The 21,141-nt window shown below is 40.5% G+C and overlaps 1 protein-coding gene across 1 annotated transcript; it reads right to left on the bottom strand.

Annotated features, from left to right (window-relative positions):
• Positions 1-89: 89 nt before the first annotated feature.
• On the bottom strand, positions 90-19,902 carry LOC126370364 (fragile X mental retardation syndrome-related protein 1). The gene is made up of 16 exons (XM_050015199.1): positions 19,770-19,902; positions 19,345-19,397; positions 19,103-19,256; positions 17,063-17,226; positions 11,555-11,704; positions 10,827-10,913; positions 10,363-10,510; positions 9,254-9,397; positions 7,903-8,040; positions 7,326-7,476; positions 6,663-6,750; positions 4,729-4,921; positions 4,307-4,412; positions 1,783-1,857; positions 645-720; positions 90-375 (listed from the first exon to the last, which is right to left on the bottom strand). Exons 1-16 carry the CDS (start codon positions 19,818-19,820, stop codon positions 90-92), a joined length of 2,064 nt encoding a protein of 687 aa, XP_049871156.1. The 5' UTR covers positions 19,821-19,902.
• Positions 19,903-21,141: the final 1,239 nt, after the last annotated feature.

Here is a 21,141-nt window from a genome sequence, read left to right as displayed (position 1 = left end):
GCGACGTACACATCTTTAATTTTTCATATTTATCGAATAATCAGGAATACAAATCACGAATCTCTTATAAAAGCATAATACGAGTAAGTCTAGTGGTGTCCGACTCGGCGGGGGCGCCGGGCGCGGGTCGTGAGGGCCGCGGCCGCGTCCGCCGTCTCGTCATATCGGTCGGTCTCGGTCCGGGGGGCGGCGCTCGGGGAGGCGTGAAACAAATGTACGGTCCCCGAGAGCCACGGGCGTCCGTGAGTCGCGGCCGGCACCGGCCGATACAGCAGCCGCGGCGACGCGGCCGCTCGCCGCCCGCGACGGCGGCCGCGTCGCCGCAGTCGGCACACGATACATGTTACGTTAACGTTAGGATATAATATCGTCTCGCTCGGGGCGTCGGCGTCTAGTCAGGGCTGTCGGGTCTCGTCCGCGTGCCGCACTCTCCTCGAGAGACTCGCACGCTGTGGCGGGCGGCGGGGGCCGCCGGCGAACAAACGTAAAAAGTGGTGGAGGCGGCGGCGGCGGATTACGCGGTGCCGTTGAGCAGCGGCTCCGGCTTGGGCTTGCTGGGCGCCAGCTCGCGCCGCTTGGCGCCGCCCGCCGCGCGCCGCTCCGCGCCCTCGCCCGCGCCCGCCCCCGCCCCCGCGCCCGCGCCCGCCCCCGCCGCCGCCGCGCCCGCGCCCGCTGCGCCCGCGCCGTGAGACCCGCTCACTCCATTCTTCCACCCGCCTCCTGTAACCACACCAAACACACGTTACTGTCTGCTCCGCGACCTCGTGCCCTGAACGGAACCGTTAGGTTCGCATCTTGACTTTGTCCGAAGAGCAGAACGAGATTTTTCCTAACTTTCCGTACCCGATTCCGGTTTCTCATTTCTTTGCGAAACCCTGGTCGCCTACGCTCCGTCTTGAGGCGTAAACACTACAAATCAAAACACGCCGGTGTAATAATCGTCCCGAAGACACAAAGTACAGGGTGAATAGAGGATAAGTATGATCACGCGATAGATTAGCGCGTTATAAATATAATGAGGTGTAGTTGTGATAAGCTGCGGTGCCGAGTTGTATCGTACGGTACGTCGCGATGGGTGAACGAATGCTACAACACAAAATATCGTCACAAGTTACGAACATTTTCAATAAGGCTAGTTTTGTGAGGAAACAAATTATATATATATATATATTTTAAAAAGGTAAATCTGAAAATCTTACATCATGTGCATCAACTCTTAACAATAAAAGCGACATGCAGAAATTAAATGTTTATATAATGGAACAAGCTACAATGAAGATTACTATGTAAAGTTTTAACACTACGTAAAACATGGTCACTCATAAGCAAAAATTCTAGACATGCACAATGAGAAACTAACATAGTAAAATCACATAAAATTTATTACCCTCATGGAAAATGTGTAAAATTCAGTTTGGTATATGTTACGTGTGTAAAGACAATTTCTTAGTTTTCTAGGTTGATGTGTAGCATAATTTTCATATGAGTTAAAAGATGTCTTATCAACGTCTATCGGAAATGAGAGCTAAATTTTTTATTAACCAGGAATAAATTGACGAATTACAATAGTTAAATCAGATTCGAAATTGGTTTCTCCAAAATATAATACATGGGCACTGAAATAGAACCTTAATACAATTCAAAAGTAAAGAGTGTAATAAGGCATGATAGGATAATCAATATTCTAGTTCTATACCACAATCCTATCTCGTACCGGAGCTGAAGCAGTATTATCTACCGTGTGTGTGTACGTGTGTAGGTGTGTACGTGTCCCGTCCTGACCTGTCCTCCGTCGGCGGCGGCGCCGCGCGGCGGCGGCCTCGCCCGCGCCGCGGCCCTCCTCGGACGACGCCGACTCTGCAGCAACATGCGCATGTCACACGTCACCCACTACTCTACCCCGCAAGAACAGGCGTCTGCTATTGCCCACCTAATCTCTCTACCATGCTTTGCTCAATCTTTACACGATCTACCCTGCTTATGGTGTTGCCCGTCTGGCTCCAACCAGGGGTAACCGACCGACCGGTCGATGGTAACGAGGCAAAAAATATAAATACGTAGAACAGAGTAGTTCTGTGTCTTACAATTTCCAGTCGCACAGGGGTGTTATAAACCCCTATTTTCTTGCAAAACTATTTGCAATTGCTAGCTATTGGCTCCCCTGCCATTGCTCTGTTCAAGCAAAGCTGCTACTTAAAAACTTCTAAACGAACTTAATAAAATTATATTTGACAACAAAGCGATCAGTTTCAACCAGGTTTAGGATGCACGAAGTGTGGGTTTAGACCACTATTATTACGTAAATAGCAAAGATTTAAAGTAAGGATATGCAACCGTATTTACCCTGGTAAATAAAGAAGCGTACACTACAACACTATAGATGGAAGATTTTTATTTATTACCTATGGCTATTTTACGTCGGACAAGTGAAAGATTTATATTTAATTTATTTTTCAGAGTACCGGTTATAACCGTCACCAACAATTAGTTATACTATACTCTTAATTATACGGAAGCATTTCACCAAAGAAATATCTATTTAAAACAATAGCAAACACCTATTCGCCTCACTAATTATAAAAAAAAAGTAATAAAAGAAGAAAATATCCCATTCATCCTTTACGGCAGACATGTACTAATTAAAATGTAATAAACGGGTGCACAAAATAAACATATAGAAAATATGATGCATAAATACATTTATCAACGTTTACAGAACAAAACACTACTAACTACATTTTAACTAGCACATTCAGTAATATTTTCAGATTTCATCAAGGGAACAAGTTCATAAATTATGTTGACCAAATATTGTTGATGCGGCGAGTCTCACATTGGCCACAATCACAAATGTAAGCCAATCGACAACGAGATGTGAAAGTGACTCCAATATGGGCTACAAGCCATGGTATAAGAAGACTAAGTATGCTCAAAACTGATAGCTAGCATTTCAAGGTTAGCCCAGCTGACGTCATCCCACCCTGCATTGCCATTTTGTAAAAAAATAAATTACCCACGCCCAATGTTTTTAATTTACTTTGCAAAGAAATTTTGAACTTTTAGTAAAAGATTTACTTACAGTTTATTTATGTGATAAGTAAAAAAAATATATTAGTAATTCACTTAATTTTCATTAATGAAATTTACGTCCTTGAAATGTTGGAGATACCAATTTAATAGTAACACAGTGGTAACACTAACGTCATCGAAGAGCTAGCAATGGCGACTTGTATTGAGCATACCTGGTTTTCCTATACCATGCTACAAGCCTTCACCAAGTAACCAATAGACATACGACCAAGGATTGTCAGCATTGCAAAATAGAAGACAAAGAAATGAAAATAGTTATAATCCGCGGCGTATAAGTTGAACAATTCGCAGTGACAAAGTATTGGGTGTTAATCGAAGTGTAGTTATGAGAGGGGCGCGTAACCGTGACAACCAGGGACATTTTTGTTCAACTTATGAGCCGCGGATTATACGAGTCATTACTTTAGTGGCTATTGGTTAGTTGATCCAAGCCTACAAAGTCAATTGGTCGTGAAACGTAGTAATTTGACAAACTTGAATGCAATACAATGTTTCACTATCTCAATTGGACTTCAAGCAAAACTAAACAATGTTGCTGCCAGATTCTGAAATCGTTTGAATACTCCACAAAAAAATGAAATAAAAAAGAACATAGGTAAATCTTTTCAGAATCAAGATGCTACATGTTGTGTACGGATTATACTCGCTTGTTTCTCTAAACATACAAAAATCCCATCTTTTAGTCAACAATACAACGCCATTAGGGAAATGTCATTGACAAGTTTAGGGTTCACAAGCGAGTTTATAATCCGATTAGTTCGCGAAGAATCTTCGAATATGTGTGTGTAGGCACGTGTAACAATTTTATATAACGGCCCGATAGTGACGCACGCGAACATTTGATGACGCAGTTGTGCGAAAATAACTCAATATTTTTATGAAATCACAAAGACAACACACCATTTAAGCGAAATTGGAACCACTTTGTTTATATAGAACTGCGTTCAATCCGCACAGCACGTTTCTATAACAACTTCGGACCGATTCCGCTAAATGGGAGCGTAGTTTGGCATGAAACAATTTAAAAGGGTTTTTAACCAAAGCGGAGTGGAGACGTACGGAATCAACCAATCACAGCGTGTGAAAGAGCGAGAGAAAAGACACATCGCTCCTTCACTTGCGGTTAGTTCTCTCTTTGGTGGAAACTGTTAAGACAGTACAAGTTACGCGTGTGCAGTGGTTGTATCGACCCGTATAGAGTACGCTCGCTACTCACCCCGGTCGGCGCTGGACACGTCCTGGCTGTCGAGCACGGAGCTCTCGTCATCAGTTTGTCGGCGCCGCTCGTCGCGCGGCTCTCGCGGCTCACGTCGCCGGCCGCTCTGTAAAACAGATAATGTACTTTGTTACAAACAACAAACAATTTGATTAAAATTACATATTTTTTTGTCTCTTTAGTATTAAGCTGTACGCCGAAAGCGACGAGACATGTATTCGATGGTGGCCGAAGAGTGAATATAACACCGGTATCTTAAAAAACAACTGCAACAAATGTAACATGATTAGAATGACAGGACAGATATACAGAACGCCAAGTGTGAAAGAGACCGGCCCTTTCGCACCAGGCGATCTGTTCTGCTGTCATTCTAATCGTGTCGGTTGTTGCACGTGTGGTTTGTAGGATATCGGTGCACGCACCATGTTGCGGTTGTCCCCGCGCGGCGGCAGCGGGCCGCGCGCGTGGCGGCCGTTCTCCAGCGGCGGGTTGGGCGCGCCGCCCGCTCCCCCCGCGGCCCCCGCGGCGCCCGCAGCGCCCCCGCGCCGCTCCTCGCCGCCGCCGCCCGCGCCCAGCCCCGCGCCGCCGCCGCGGCCCGGCCCGCGCTCGCTCGATCTGGAAACACGTACCACACGTCTTATTGGTAACCATTCAATACAATAAATGGATTTTACCCGGCAAGATATGGGCAGCACATATGGCAGCACATCGTAGCACTTTCCTATACTTCTATCCTTTTCTGTCTTCTGCAGTCGTTCTCTAGCACATAACGGTTCTAAATAACAGAAAAGGATGTAAGAGTAGGAAAGCGCTGACAGATTTGGTTCAATCCTGAAACCTCTCCTATAGACGCTTAGGCCACATCCGTCCTAGACTTATCGCCGAAAATCGAAAGCCTATCCGCTTCAAGAATAGAAGCATTTATGTGTGCAGTTGTTCACTCAATAAGACGGAGGAGGTTTAAAAAAATATCATCACTAGGTAGCAAAATATATTTTAAAGATTGGAATAAATATACGGAATTATGAATGACAATTTGCGACTAAAGAACATCTTGTGAAATCAATATTTTGAAACAAACCCCTTGTTTATTAGAGTCATACCTGTCTTCGACAAATTCCCACTAAATATAGGTAAATCTCAAAACCATAGCAAATAACAAAAAATAATAATTATGAAAATCTATCGACTGCAATCAAAATTATTAAGCTATGTAAATAAATCTAACTTACCTAGTATCACCCCGAAAAAGCAAGCTTGTAATGATATAGTAAATAGTAATGTTAAACTTTATGCACTACTTACTATACAAATGAAAATAACCTATGACTAAATGCAGTAATAACAGTGAAATTAGAACAAAAACAAAGGATCTGCGTAGTCTGTGATGACTTTATAAGAGGTTAAGGGAATAGCAAGAATATTATGAAACTAGGCTGGCGTGAAGGCCCTGATGAGACAGTTCGAAAAGTGAGTGGATGAGAAGCACTAAGCTGCCATAAGAGCAAAATATGTGGTACGACTGATTTGGGGCTAAAGATCTCTCTAAGTTGTGCAGATTCTGTCACGCGGACCTTCTGCCCCCTACATATACTAGGGCAGGGTCCCTCTCATGAGCAAGCGCTGACATATTTGGTGGATACCTAGTGACTACAGAGGCGCTCATACTTCTCACCTAAACATATATTGACCCTGATTCCTGCAGACACCTAATTTTACTTTAAGTTATACCTGTCATTTTCTTATTCGCTAAAAAGGAAAGGGACAGATGATTGACAGCTCTTAATTTTAGGAAGAATGAGTAAATGAATGGATAACCCGGGCGAATCAAAAAGGTATCTCGCTGGTATGCAAACTGTTTGACGTGTGCTGTCAACTTAATTCTGTCGGGTTTTTATAGGGTTAAATTTTTTATAGGGTTATTTTATGCTTGTCGATTACCCGTCCCTTTCCTTTTCGGCAGTAAGAAAATGACAGGTATAACAAAATATGATGGCGTCCACAGGAATTAGCACCACTAAAAATAAATACTCTAGAAATTATCTAATGTTCGAATCGTGTTGTAAATACGTGTATATAAGTTTTAGATTTTGTCATACAATTTTTTTTCACGCTAACTCCCATTTTTCAAAATACAGCCATAACTAAACTTTATATTTACTAAGATATGCATGCATGCTAGATTAAAAACATCTACTCGTATCTTACGCGGTTTAGATTTTTTCATACAAAGGATGAAGTCCCCCAAATTAAGATGTCATGGCTGTTTTGACTTTTGTATGCGCAAATGTTAATATTGGCGACGCAGTAACACAGTGCATGAAGTAAGGCCTGCATGCCCCAGGGCGCTACTCACCGGTTGGGCCGTCGCGCGCCGCCGCGGCCGCGGTAGCCGCCCGCCTCGCCGCGCTCCTCGCCCAGCTCCGGCGTCATGCGGCGCCCGCCTGCGGGGGACTGCTGTTAGCTCGCTGCACACTCCACACGCAATCAACAATGCTACGTTATACGGCGGGAACTTTCTGTTCCGCACTCATTCGAATCGGGCGCCGTCCTCACTCCCTCCGAGTCTTATTTTAGTTTTAAATGGACGTTAAGGATTAACTAGGAGCGCGCAAATTGTCTCGCTCGCACTTCCGTTAAGCGGCACACGGTAAGAGTGAGATTTTTGTATAGAGTGACTGGGGTGTGACATCGGTGCCCGTATTCGAACTATAAAAATAAAGCGAGACAGTCTCCGTGGTCTAGTGATTAAAGCGTTTGGTCCACGACTCGAAGGTCCAGATTTGATTCTCGATGGGGACACTGTCAAAATCACTGCTCGACTGTTCCGGTATTTTACAATAAGTCCCAAACTTGTTTCGATACTCGGGCGATTGAAGCCAGCAACGTCCCTTCCAATCAAAGGACAGTCTGGCAAGGATTTGGACAAGTCCAGCATGGGGAAGCAAAGCCGGCGCCCCCGGGCCGCGCCCCCGCCCGCACGCCAGACCCGCAGACGGCTAGTAGGAGGCAGCAGGACCGGGCGGGTACCGCGGCGGGGCCGCGCGCAGGCGGCGCGCGCGCGCGGCGGGCTGCCCGCGCGGCGGCGGGAAGGCGGCCGCGTTGCCGCCCATCACCACGCGCAGCTGCTGGTCGATCTCCAGCTTCTCCGCGCGCAGCTGCTCCACCTCCTGCGGACCACACACGCGGGTTACTGCGCCACTCTCACGATATGTGGCCAATTGCTTGTTGTACGAGTGTCTCCATTCGCAACGTCCGTAATAGCCCTCTTCGGAGAGTGCGTGACTTATATGGTAGTGTTACAAATTCGAATCCCGACTCGAGCTCTAAAGGAAAACGCTCGCTATTGCGGCTCGTCTGGGCGTACGCTGAAGTCATCGCATTTTAGGTGCTCGAAGTTATGGTATAAAAATTTATAAAATAAGCGGAGAAGAAACGTGCGGAACGGCCCAATCACCGGAAAAGATGATGACAGAGAGTCATCTCCCTCTCTCTCTTGCACGATGTCATCCCACCGCTGCCCCTTGTCATTCAGTACGCAGCTTCAAAAATAAAAGACGGTGTTAGTACCGTGTCTAAAATCAATTCTTCCGTACCTTGAGATGCGCCACGTGGTATTCGACGAGCACTTTAGCGTTAGCGATGTTCTCCCTTGTCCCCACGAAGACGAAAGGCACCATTCCCTCCTCGCGCGGCGCTGACGGCATGGGCTCGTTGTCGCCCTCAACCTTCACCTGCAGTGTATCGCAATACAAACTATCATATCACTGAATTGGATGTGCTACTGGGGAGGTCATTGACCGCGGTAAAGTGAGGAAGGGTTCATGTGTTTAGATTCTAACACAAATTGTAAAACTTAACATATAAGCGAACTTTGATCAGGCTCGTCCTATATTAACTTAAAGGACTTAAACATATCTGGCGAGGACTGGGTTTATAAACTATATACCTGTTAATCATGAACTACTAGAAAATCTTCGAATATCAAAGACAATTCACAAAAGGCCTAACTGTCTGACCGGGAATCGAACCCAGCGCCTCTGCTTTAGTGGAAAGTAAGATATAACACATCCACTTGAGCGGAATCAGAGCATTTGGTTCATAAAGAATGTTCACTAGATCGGCAAGTCTGCGTCAGGCGTTGCCATGACAACTCGCAGTAACGAGGATAGAAACTGCCTATTTCTCCCACCAGGTGTCGCTACTGTTGAGTGTTTTTAAATTTTGACAGTTCCCCATACTATTTGAGTAAACAAACATTGTTTTGGTTATATTTTCAGACTATAACCCTTTACGCAGGGTTTAACTGCATTATCATAGTGTATAATATTTATTCCCTAAAGATCGGAAAGAAGAAAACTCTGTCTGTTTCCAACTGGCTGCTTTTTGTTTTCGTAACTCATCCAACAGACGGGATACACTCCACGTTGCTCCACTTTTTATAGCAATTTATCACGAATTTTAGGTAAACAGTATGGAGAACTGTCAAAATTTAGAAACCCTAGCGCTTCTATCTATAATTGAGCTTCTAGATTGTATCCTCATTAGCATATGCCGTCGCTCCGTTCAAGTGGACGTGTGACAACAACAAAACTTAACACTTTCAAGGACACAACGTCTACTGGCGATGTCTCGACCCCAGACTAATATAAAACGTCAATAAGAAAAATATATCGCAAAAATGCATGCGGACAGATGTCCGCAGACCGACGTCGTCATAACTGCGTAACAGATCAAAAATGAAGACTCGGTGATATGATTTATGTTGAGACAAATGTCGTAAATGGCACTATTATCCCGATCACTGATTATGATCAAAGACTTTACTCATTGCAAGGTCAATGGCCCGTGGTCTGTATCCGTGAAAGTGTTAGTTAAGGGTGTCTATTTACAAGGACACCGGAGAAACAAAGCGTTAGGTGAGCATGATCAAAGAGAGTAACTCACGCGCACGACGCCGCTCTTGTCGACGATCTCCTGGATGACCTTCCCGTTCTTGCCGATGACCTTCCCCACCAGCGCGCGCGGCACCTTGATGGACTCCTCCGCGTACTCCAGCAGCGAGCGGGCCGCGCGGACCGCCTCGCCCGACTGCACACGCCATAATACATCAATATTGACTAACTCTGTTGCCCTAGTAGGCAGACGGAAAATATAATACTGTTTCCCGCCATTTCGTTCGCTTGAAACCCTACTGTTAAAACTATAGAAGTTTCATACAAACTTTGCCACCCCTTTTTACCCCCTTGAATTTCGCCAAATACCGTCTTAGGGAACACCTACGTCTTAAAAAGTTTGTAGGAAGCAGCATACTACCATCGCGACCATATCTGACAGCCGGTGGCCCTGTAGCTTCCATGATGCTGTTAGCACGCGAGTCGTCTGCCAGTGAGTCGGCTGGTAGACAACCGAGGCTCTGTCTGTAGCTTGACAGACAGAACCCTTTTGTGTGCTGGGCTTCTATGTTGGACTGGGAGCGGATTAAAACACGTTCAACTACGTGTGTTGCCGTGTCGTAAAAATCGCAGAACGGAAATAAACATGGAAACAGTCTCTCCATACTCTGCAGTTTATTATCGACGCCTCACACAAAACAAAACACACTCACAGTAACAAAATAATTGTAGGCTAAAATTGAAATAACACTAAACACGTTAATGTTATTGATTTTATGTCGCTATTTGTCTGTGCTTAGCCACTTACGCCGTAATGTCAATAAGTTGACATGCCGGTAGGTGGCAAAAGGCGCGCGCCGATTTATACCTTTACCACATCAATAAAGTCCAGGGGGGTTAAAATTGGCCACATCGAAGCAATTCATCTAATTTTTCAACAATTCATAAAATTTGACATTTGCGCATGTGCGCAATGCAAACAAATGTCAAATAGCAATATTGCTTTCTTAGGTGAGTCGCTTCGATGTGGCCATTTTAATCCCCCAGGTGACACACCCGCGGTTGGATTTTCGTTGCGTCATTTTTTGAGCCACAAGAATGCTTCCATGTTTATTTCCATTCACCGCATGTAACAGGATAATAAAAAATGTAGTATGCTACCTCTCCACAGATCTTGAAGGTGCATGAGTGCTCTTCCAGCTCGATGTTGGTGACGCCGGGCACCTTGCGCGCCTGCTGGATGTTGGCGCCGTGCGTCCCGATGGCCAGCCCCATCAGGTCGTCGCGCACTGAGAACTCGTCCGTGTAACTGGAAACATCACAACGAAACAAAATTATACTGAGATCGAGATAGAAAGATCACGCCTATTTCCAGTTGGGGTAGGCAGAGACCACGGAATTCCACTTACTACGATCCTGACACACCACATTATCTTCTTCATGCACGCTAGTTGGGTTAGGGTACTCTTGACCTGACCTTTCTTTAAAACAATCTGGATCTGATCGCGATATGTACGCCTAGTCCTTCCTCTTTTAACTCTACCACTTACATCCGTATCACACATAAGTCACACTGGGTGCAAGTAGCGTCGAGAGTGAAGTAAGTAATTTCAAGCTACACTTACCCTCCCTGATTGTGTATTTTTGTGGACTCCAATTGCCTAGCTGCTTCTTCAGTCTTTTTCAATAATAACAGCTTCTGAGTAAGATTCCTGAAACAAAGACAAATTTCAATAAAATAAATGACAACCATTTGTATAACTATTCTATAAATTGGTGCCACTTCGTAAAGCGCGTCAAGCTAAAGTTGCTGCTGCAAAGTTCACGCAATCAATCAATCAATAATACTTTATTGTACAAATAACATAAGTATGTAAGTAGAACCGAAATATCCCTATTTAAACGCGGTAAGAACCCGTTATTATGTGCTTTAATTATAAGTATGTAAGGTTTTAAACCTAAATATATTTTTTATTTATTATTTATTTATACAGTTCTACATTCATCCATTACAGTAAAAACTAATTCGATTTAAGCAAACACATATTACACAAAACCAGTAAGTAGTAAATTTAAATTATGAATTTAAAAAATTTAAAATATGAACAATAGTGAAAAGCCACATCTATGAATTTGGCCACCGAACAGCTACCGTCCGGATGTCGGGCAAAATCTTGGGTCGTGGGCGCGTGGGAAGGCCGAGGATGACATGGTTGGGCAACTTCAAGGGGTGGACGAAGGTGGCGACGAACCGAAATGCTTTTCCGTATGGCCAGGGACAGGCACAAATTCCATGAGATGGAGAAGCACAAGAAAGGCGGGGTTGATCTGTCTAATGTGGTGTGCTGCGTACCTGAAGTGCATCTCCTGGAGCATGGTGGCGCGGCGCTGCGTGGTGCTGCAGCGGCTGATGACGGCGAGCGCCCCGCGCTCGGGCACGTACCACACGAGCGCGGCACCAATAGCCTTCTGGAACTCCTTGTGCGCGTTCTCCACCTTCGCGCTGTGGATATACGCAACGCTGCAACACAACCACTCTTAGGCCTGTTCCGCTGCGGGGTAGCCGGCGGCGGTGCACAATGATCAGGGTTCGAAAAGATAGTTAATAAATTACCCCTGAAGGGCAGATGTCCCACTTTATATCTGAACTGCGGGGAGTTTCACACTTTTTAATTTCTAGTCTACTCGCCTGGATAGGATTTTAAAACTATTATATCCATGCGTATGCAGCAAACTGAGAGCACATTACTAATTTATAGTAGGTATGTATTGTATCTAAACCTAGCACAGACTTCGGTCTTTTTGGGTTGATACAGCAAGTCGTCCTTTATGGTATTATTTTGTGAATTATTTTGATTTTTCATAAATAAATAATGAATCCAAACTAGCTAGCAAAAATCTAATTTGTTGAATTAGATACTCAACAAAAAATATCATATCCTGATTTGAAAAACGGTAGTATATAGAAACTTCAGATGCGTTTCATCTATGTAATTATCTTGATAATATCGAACCCTGATAATGAACGAAAGGGATTCGTCCAATGCGGTGCCCGCGCCTGCACGCTTTCAATATAGGAGAGAGCTTACATGCTACAGCGTAAGTATAGGGTTAAAGCATAAAATAATAGTTTGTAGAATCTTGACAATTGTGAAATACGCCAACTTTTCTACCTATGGTAACTTTGGACGAAACCGGTAGATTTGATTTATTTAAAAATATACCAAAATCATGGCATCATTGATTACTTTTACTGTTTTTTGTAATATTTTTTAAGCATGTTTGGTTTCTGGTCAAAGTTACCACCGACACCAAAGTTGACGTGTTTCACAGTATTCATTCAATCACATTGTTTTTTAAAACACGTGAGATTTACACCGCGCATGTCAAGTAAAACATATTTATATAAAGTATAAAAGGAAATACACTACTTGTTGACTATACTGTACCGTGAATCACAGTAGTAAAAATTAAGTTTTTAACATTATTATCGAAAATAAATGTCAAAGTATTACAGTCCCTATGTTTGCACATATGGCTAAAGTAACGGCACACACTAAGAACTATAAAGAAAATAATCAATACTTAAATCTCTTATTTAAGCTACGCAATGAAAGGTTCTTTCAATTCATTATTGCAGGTTTTTCTTTTTTTTTTTCATCACAAACATTATCAAACCTGGTGTCAGGGTTATTATTGAGCCGCCAAAGTCCACTTACATGGCTCATGTACTACTTACATCAGTTAGTAGTAGCCGGGACCAACGGCTTAATGTGCCTTTCGAGGCACGGATCATCATACTTTTCGGACATTCTGGTGATCAGCCTGTAAAGTCCTAAGCAAACTAAAGATCACGAAGTAATCTCTGTAATATGTTTCCACCGGGATTCAAATCCGGGACCTCCGGATCGTGAGCCTAACACTCAACCACTGGACCACAGAGGCCGCCATTTTTGACACGAGTTTTTCTAGATTTGCCTATGGCATTAAATACTTGGCCGGAGATTATTGCACAAGAATCTACGTCACCGTAAAGCATGGGAGATGACGTCATCCTTATCTTCAATATTTGCAATATCATGTCATAGATATAATTATTGTCAACACATTCTTATTCCACTTGAGTAATCGACATGACACATCATAGATACCGTACCTATCTAGAAGTTGTTCTAGGTGGATATTTATTTATAAACAAGATTTACATAAGTCAGTTTATCTTTATCTAATCAATAGTTAGAGTTGATAATCCTTGTAGTACCAGTGGAAAGCAATATGTAGATTAAAAGAAAGTCTATCTTCTATCTTCGGGCTAATCTCAAGTATATAACTATGTATTTACATTTTCTCAATAATAAATTTTCGTATCGGGCGCCTACGTTACCCCCTTTACGTCTTACTCGAGTCTTTAGCCGTTAGCGTAAGGGTGCCCGGGTTGTGACATAACATAAACACAACATCACGCATATGTTCCCGAAAGTTTTTTTTTAATAATATAGGCTCGCGTTTGACCACAATCTTGCCTGATAGTAAGTGACGATGTGGGTGGATCACGCTTACCTAGCAAATGCCTATTCTAGCCTTGAAGGTATACAGAGGTGTATAGTATGTACACCCACTCCTCACCAGCTATGTATTTAAAAATAAAAAAAGCGATTTGCATTCCAAGTTCAAAGAGCGAGCTGTCGTGTCCTCTGACCAGTCCACAAGTGATATGGCGTGAATAAAGGAACTGTACTATAAAAATCTTTGCGCTAAACAAGTTCTTTTAACTCGTGACCCCATTTCAGCAGTCAGATTGCCTGTATCACCACCTACACAGAATATTTTTGTGCAATGTAATGGTAGGGTCATTAACCTCTTAATTGATTACGGAAGTTCGCAGGAAATCTACGAAAAGAAGAAAATAAGTGCTCATTTTTGGTGTAATTTAAGTCCATTCAGTTGTATGGTCAATGTGTAAATGTATATAAATATCTATATTATATCTATATTAAATATGGTTTTTAGATTCTAGACTGTTAATCTTTCAAATAAAACATAAATCAATTGATAAAACAATGCTTAAATGAAACCAGACAATGTGTAATCTACATCTAAGGCCCATTTCTCCAATCAGGTAGTGTGCTAGGTCAAAGATAAATTATGAAATTCTGCTTACTAAATAAAGACAGATCTAAAGGTGACAAAAAACATTTTCTTTATTTTATTTAACTTATTTATGACTTTTAATTATGAATAATGTAAAAATTAAACACATGACATTTTGACACGTTTTTCTATGACGTCACACGTTAATACACTAAAAGAGAAAACAAAAACGAATCTGATGGATTTTACTGATAAATCGTGACGATATTCGCATTCAAAAGCAATTTAGAAAATGTGGAAGTATGCTAATAGTGCGATTATAAACACGATAAATGTGGCTATGACTAATTGTTATCTTATCTTTCTTTAATGCTGGTGGGAGCGAATAAAACCGGAACACGTTCAGCTGCCTGTCTTCACAGGTATGTCGTAAAAACCGACACAGAAAAGAGATAATTGTCTCCTTTCTATTTTAAAACTTTATGGTTCGTATCAAAAATATTAAGAGCATATAATTCACCCTAAAGCTTTTATTCTTCTATCGTGTGGGTTAAGAGGTGGATTACCTACCAACCTCAGCAACCCTGGTAACAGTAACCAAGCATAACAGCCAGGATTAACGTGCCTTCTGAAGCACGGATTATCTATCTTACTTTCGGACAATCAGGTGATCAGCCTGTAATGTCCTAACCAAACTAGTGACCACAAGGTGATTTTTGTGATATGTCCCCACAGGGATTCGAACCCGGGACTTCCGGATCGTGAGCCCAATGCTTAACCACTGGACCACAGAGGCCGTTAGGCTTTTATTAAAGAGCGGACAGACCGGGCGAGCTACTTCAGTGCTCCCCATTTGTCCGGCCAAGTAGTTAATTCCATTTGCGGCAGATCTACGATACGTCACGTCAAAAAAAGCGAGCAGAGTTTACAAATTGTTATAAGTTGTCATAGCAACGTCTGATTTGCCGATCTACGATAAAATGGGTCCTAAAACTGATACATACGGAGTAATATCATGATGTTCACATAAAGTCACGACTATATGCCAATTAGGGTAGTCAGAGGTACATACATCGCAATATGAACTAAGTACCCACACCTCACAAGACTTTCAGTTAAACCAACGTAGGTGGTAAGCCGTATCGCCGTCTATAACGGTCTAGTCAACAGTGTTTGTGAAAAATTGTACTTTAAAATGATGTTCGTTAGGAGTATTTGACGCGATCCAGAGAGAAAGCAACTGATTGAAGAAGAAAAAAACCCTAAACTTTTACTTCCTTCTTCTATCGTGTGGATTGTGAGGTGAATTACCAACCTCATCAACCCTGACTTCCTTAATATAATTAAAGTAACAGAAAATCGAGACGCATGTGCCGTTCCAGGGAATTTTCCCAAACTGGCAGAGTAATAAATAGACGCAAAGTTATGTAAGAAGAGCTTAAGCATTGCCTATAGGCAACAATCTGAAAAACAAAGAACTGACCTGACTATTAGTGACATTCCCACTTTGGTAACATTCCCGGGAATGACACATCTTGCATGTGTGTATGCAACGTGCCGAAACAAAGAATGGGATGGTCACACAAAAGGTTTTGTTTAAGACCAATGTTACTCAAGTTTTGGGGAATTCCCCTAGTAAAGTATGTAGCGTATTTAATTCAGTACAAAATGAGCAATAAAAACTTAATTGAACTTAACTGAAATTAACCTCACCACTGGCTAATTACTGTCTGATAGCCTATCCAGAACATATCCAATAGTACTGAACATGTCCGTCATACGAGACTTTAGAAATCACAATGTTTTACAAGCCCTTCTATGGTACTTTTTACCAAAAACTGGCGAGGAAATTCAACTAAGCGAGAATGGAAATAACCAATACACTTGACAGACACTTCCACAGTCAACCGAAATATTAAAGTGCTGTGTGGAAGCAAGAGAAACACTTTTCTTAGGTCAGGATTGCAGCAAATGGAATTCGATTCACTCTGCTTACGCCGGTCGGAAAAAGGCATGAGTTTATGTATGTATTATATTGACAAGACTAAGATGTGATCTTCGATAGATGGTAGTAAGCTCTATTGTCCGTATTTAACCTCATAAATAGCCTGTTATGTGTAAAATAATTCTTGGCTATACTAGTCAACCTAGCACCTTCCAGAAGATCAGAAGCCTCCTGGGGCATTCGCAGGCTTCGCGGAGCGTTTGCACCTCGATGGATATTGAAAACCTACACTGTACTAAAAGTGATATTAAACAAATAAAAATCGATACTATCGCAGCTACACCGCCAATAATATAATACAAGTAATTACCCACACAGAAAATTTCAACAAAAGCTCACTATGAATAATATGAATATGAACATGAGTAGTGAGAGGCACGTCCATCCCAAGATGGACTAAGTAACCACACCTCACCGAGCTTTCTGTTAGACCAACATGATAATGGTGCCGTATCGCCGTATCGTCGATTATTTAGAAAAAAAATTACAAGTTTATCTTCGATAATAATAGTTAAAAAATTAATTGATCATCCACAACTTCACTTCAATAACAATGATAAATTTTAGTTCTATTGATCCAAGTGTGTAATAAGAAATAAGTGATAGAATATGACTGTTGAATGGAACTAAAAAAGAATCTTGACTTTTGAAAAGTATTCTAGACCAGTCATACTTAGATTTCTTTTTACTGTAATATGAAAATAGATGCAGTATTGTTCATTTCTGAACAGTATGTCTATGTATGTATGAATGTATAAGACTTACTAGTCCTTGAGATCATCAGGTACGGGGATTTCGAACTTGTGGAAGGTGTTTTTGTCAATGGGAGTCTTCGGGGTCTTTACTCGGAGCCGGTCCTTTGGCACAATCTCTGTGTAGCAGTTGTCCCATTCTAAGTACTCTATCACCAGGAAGTCCCCCCGCATCATCTGGAAACATTCAAATAATGTATTACTTGCTAGTATAGAACCACCTCTTCGAAATAATAATAAATAGCCTTTATTTCAAAATATTTTACAAATATTTTCACATTTAATAAATTTAAATTGAGAATAATTTATATTTATAATAAGTTGTCTAGCTTAAAATTTAATTTTTTTTTGGGTTTATAGCAAAACAGGTGTGAGGATGCTATGTTTGTGTTTTGTTATGTTACATTATAATCCACCTTTGATTCTGCACCAAAATAGGTACCTATTTAACATTATGGTACAGTGAAGCTAAATGGTTGACTTGACTTTATCATCCTGCTAAGAGGTATGTGAGAGCAATTCAATGTTTCAGAAACAAAATGTCTTAAAAGTGGAGTAATTTTTGCTTAGTCCAATTTTATTTTATTACTCCAAGCACAAAAACTCAAAATATATTAGGTTCCAAATTTATCTGTATCCCATTTCTATATTTACTAAGAAGTCTATCAGTGTTATGTGACAGTAGGATGCCAGGAGTTATGTAAGCTTCATACAACTTAATTTTGAGGTATACTTTATTTAGTGAACTTTTGGTAAATCAAATATGTATCTGCTTATTTCACAGGTGATGAAAGATGACACCTACATTCACAATAACTTTGAAGAGAAAAATGCTCACATCAATTTAATCTGCAATAAATAGTCTACTGTGTGTAAACAAGTGATTGAAGAACCACTCCAAGCAAGATTTAATGGCATTAGATATAACATCTACAGATATAAATCATTTGCAAAGTAATAGGTAAATATATTATCAAATATTACATGTATACACCTTAAAATGCAATATTAATGGTATTACTTATACTTAAGTTTTACTGAAATCCCAAGATCATCAAGATAGGTATTCTTAAATCATTATTTGATGTTTATGATATGTCTCAAGATTAAATATGTAAATGGAAAAATGGTGCCTAATGTCAGTCCAGTTTGAAAAGATACTATGAACCGATTTCCTTACTTCTTCTATCATGCAGGTTGTGAGGTGGACTACCAACCTCATTAACTCAGGGTTATTATTGAGCCACCAAATTTCCTTACTGTTGTTTTTTTTTTTAATTATTGCTATAATATCACTGCTTTCCATTGAAAATGATTTATACAGACTAGACTACTGCCCCTCAATAACTAAGTCTTATTATGCAAACATTTGACAAGACATCCATTTCACAAGGTTCCAAGTTCAGTTAATATAAAAAGACCTTCACAGCTTTATGCTAATAAGCACCTGGCTATTATTACTTAGAAGGGGCAATACAGGTTTACTATGAAATCTAGACATAAGGGCTCATTGGACCGTGACTTCAGTGCACTCACTGTATCTAGCTGAGCTTAATGGATAGAGAACTGCTTTTTTCCAAACTGATTACATGAATAGTATTTAATCTGAGTGAAATGTGCTATTGGAAAAAATATGGTATTACATAGTAGTATGGTATATAATAAACATTTAGGGAGTTTTTATGTGAAAATATTTATGGAAATCATTCAGATTTTTGGCAGATATATGATCTTGATATATCTTTTTTAAAATCAAGTTTGTTTTTTGAGTATGTTATGAAAATAATGCTATTACAAAGAGGGTAGTAAAAAATAAGTTATGGCACATCTTACCTTAGCTGCTTACAACATAAATTATTTAATGTGAACACACATAACAAGAACCAATTTGGAGCTTGGTGGTATTAAAATATTAAAATATCTGCACTACACTCATAGATGACATTATTTTGATGCTGCTGCACCAGATGGGTCATAACTATATCATTTCTAACCAGAATATTGCAGCCTTGACTAACAACTCATGTACTACGTAGGGGATGTAATTCAATACCTTGATATTAGCTGTCCACCAACCACATGCTTCCTTTTCATTGGACCTCGCGAACACCTCCACTTCTTGGTTCTCCACGAACTCTGTGTGTTTGCCGGTGTCTTTCGGCGGTAGGAACACTTGCGAGAAAGGAAATTTCGACTCCGGCTGCCAGCTACGAAAAAAAAAGTATGATAAATATTCAGCAAAGCGCAACGAAATCCAATCAAAAACCAATGTTATTACAAAAAAAGGAAACTTACTCATTTTCAAAGGCTACGAGAACCTCGTTGTCGAGCACGTCGGTGACAATGGCCTAAAAATACAGGAGAATTTTAGAACATTCCTCTCTTCCAACAACTTAGTAATGCGCTAGATATAAATAAGCTAAGTGGGTCAGACATGTGGAAATGCGCAAATAACAGAATCCCATGCGACACGACCTGATTTTTATACTGCAATCTATGATAATAGTACAAAAAGCGGCACAATTACAACACATGGAAAATTCACGCCCTGTCAGGCGGACATGGCGTCCATTCCAGCCGCGATGATCTTCCCGGAAAAATATTTTTGTAAGTATAAGATAAAACATGTAACGAATCGTTGGAAACGAATGAATATATATTTCACTAATACAAATGATATCTATTTAATGAAAATATAACGTACTTCACAATTTACAAACCTTATAATAAGCACCATTTTCACCGTACACCTCGACCGACAAATCCTCCATTTTGGTTTGAAAGCGTATTTTTTGGCGTTTTCGGTGCAAGAACGAACGCTGGTACAAAACAACTAACCAATCCCCGAGAAGTATTTACGCATAGACAATATTTTTATTACTTCTTAAAAGTGCTGGCTAATCAAATAAAAGGAGATGAAATGAGTCATCGATAATTTGTTTTTGAATTCGGAATTCCCTGAAAATAAGTTTATTTTAATGACTCGTTGGTTTGGTCCAGAACAACCAATTTTCAATGATTTTATTTTTGTTTAACTTCTAATTTCTTAAGTTATATTGATGCAACTTCTTCAAAAATATATTAGTACATAACATTTATAACTTATAACTTATTTGTTTTTTTTTTTTTTTTTTTTTTTTATTTATTTCAAAAATTAAGTACAAACAGTGATTAAACTAACTAGCATCGTTAAACCATGGTTTGTGTCGATTGATTGATGGTTTGATTTCCTGTTTGGTTGATGGAAGGAAGGAAACGTATTTTTTAACGATATTAACTTTAAAAGCTGTCTGGAAGAAGTAGATAATTGGGTACCGTAAAGATAAGGCCGTATGCAGGTCCTCTTTGTTTGATTTTCGTATGATATTTACTTGTTTGTTTCTGCGTTGTTGGACTATGAACTCAATAATTTACTTTTTAAAGTATTTAGTAAACAGATTGCATACATTGTCGATTTGGATTATCTGTAATGACTATGTGATATAAATAAATAAATAATGAGTATAAAATATCTTAATCGATTATTTGATTATCGATCGTTTCACGCTGTACAAATTTATCGATTAAATAAATCATCCTCCTTCTCGTCTATGGAAAAAAATCTAAAAAAAAAAAGTAGAGCACACCAACACTGTTTAGCATTTTTTTAAATATACTTTTATATAGCATAAGCGGTGATGCCAAAGACCAAGTATGGTGATGCAGCCTGTTAAAATATGGCCGTATATTTTTCATTCAATCATTCCATTCATTTTTAAATGTCAAATTCTGGCTAAACAAATGGCTAAAAGCACTAATTTGCTGGCCACTAACATAAAAAAATAAACCGGTTAAGTGCGAGTCGGACTCACACACGAAAGATTCCGTACCATTGACTAAGTAAACAATAGTAGGTACACTGCCTACCGCCGAAATTCGGCGAATTAACCGGAAACCCTGTTGCCATTATTAATATCGAGCAAAAAAAAATCGCTTTTGTAATATGCTCCCCTTAACCTCTTAAGACCGAGATTTCCAGACACAATAGTTAAACCATGGGGTTTGGATTTATAAAGAATATTCGGTCTTAGGAGGTTAAATATTTATTTTATT

The sequence above is a fragment of the Pectinophora gossypiella genome, chromosome 10 (assembly GCF_024362695.1).
Source record: "Pectinophora gossypiella chromosome 10, ilPecGoss1.1, whole genome shotgun sequence".
Taxonomy (NCBI): domain Eukaryota; kingdom Metazoa; phylum Arthropoda; class Insecta; order Lepidoptera; family Gelechiidae; genus Pectinophora; species Pectinophora gossypiella.
This window is presented reverse-complemented; position numbering and strand designations above follow the sequence as displayed.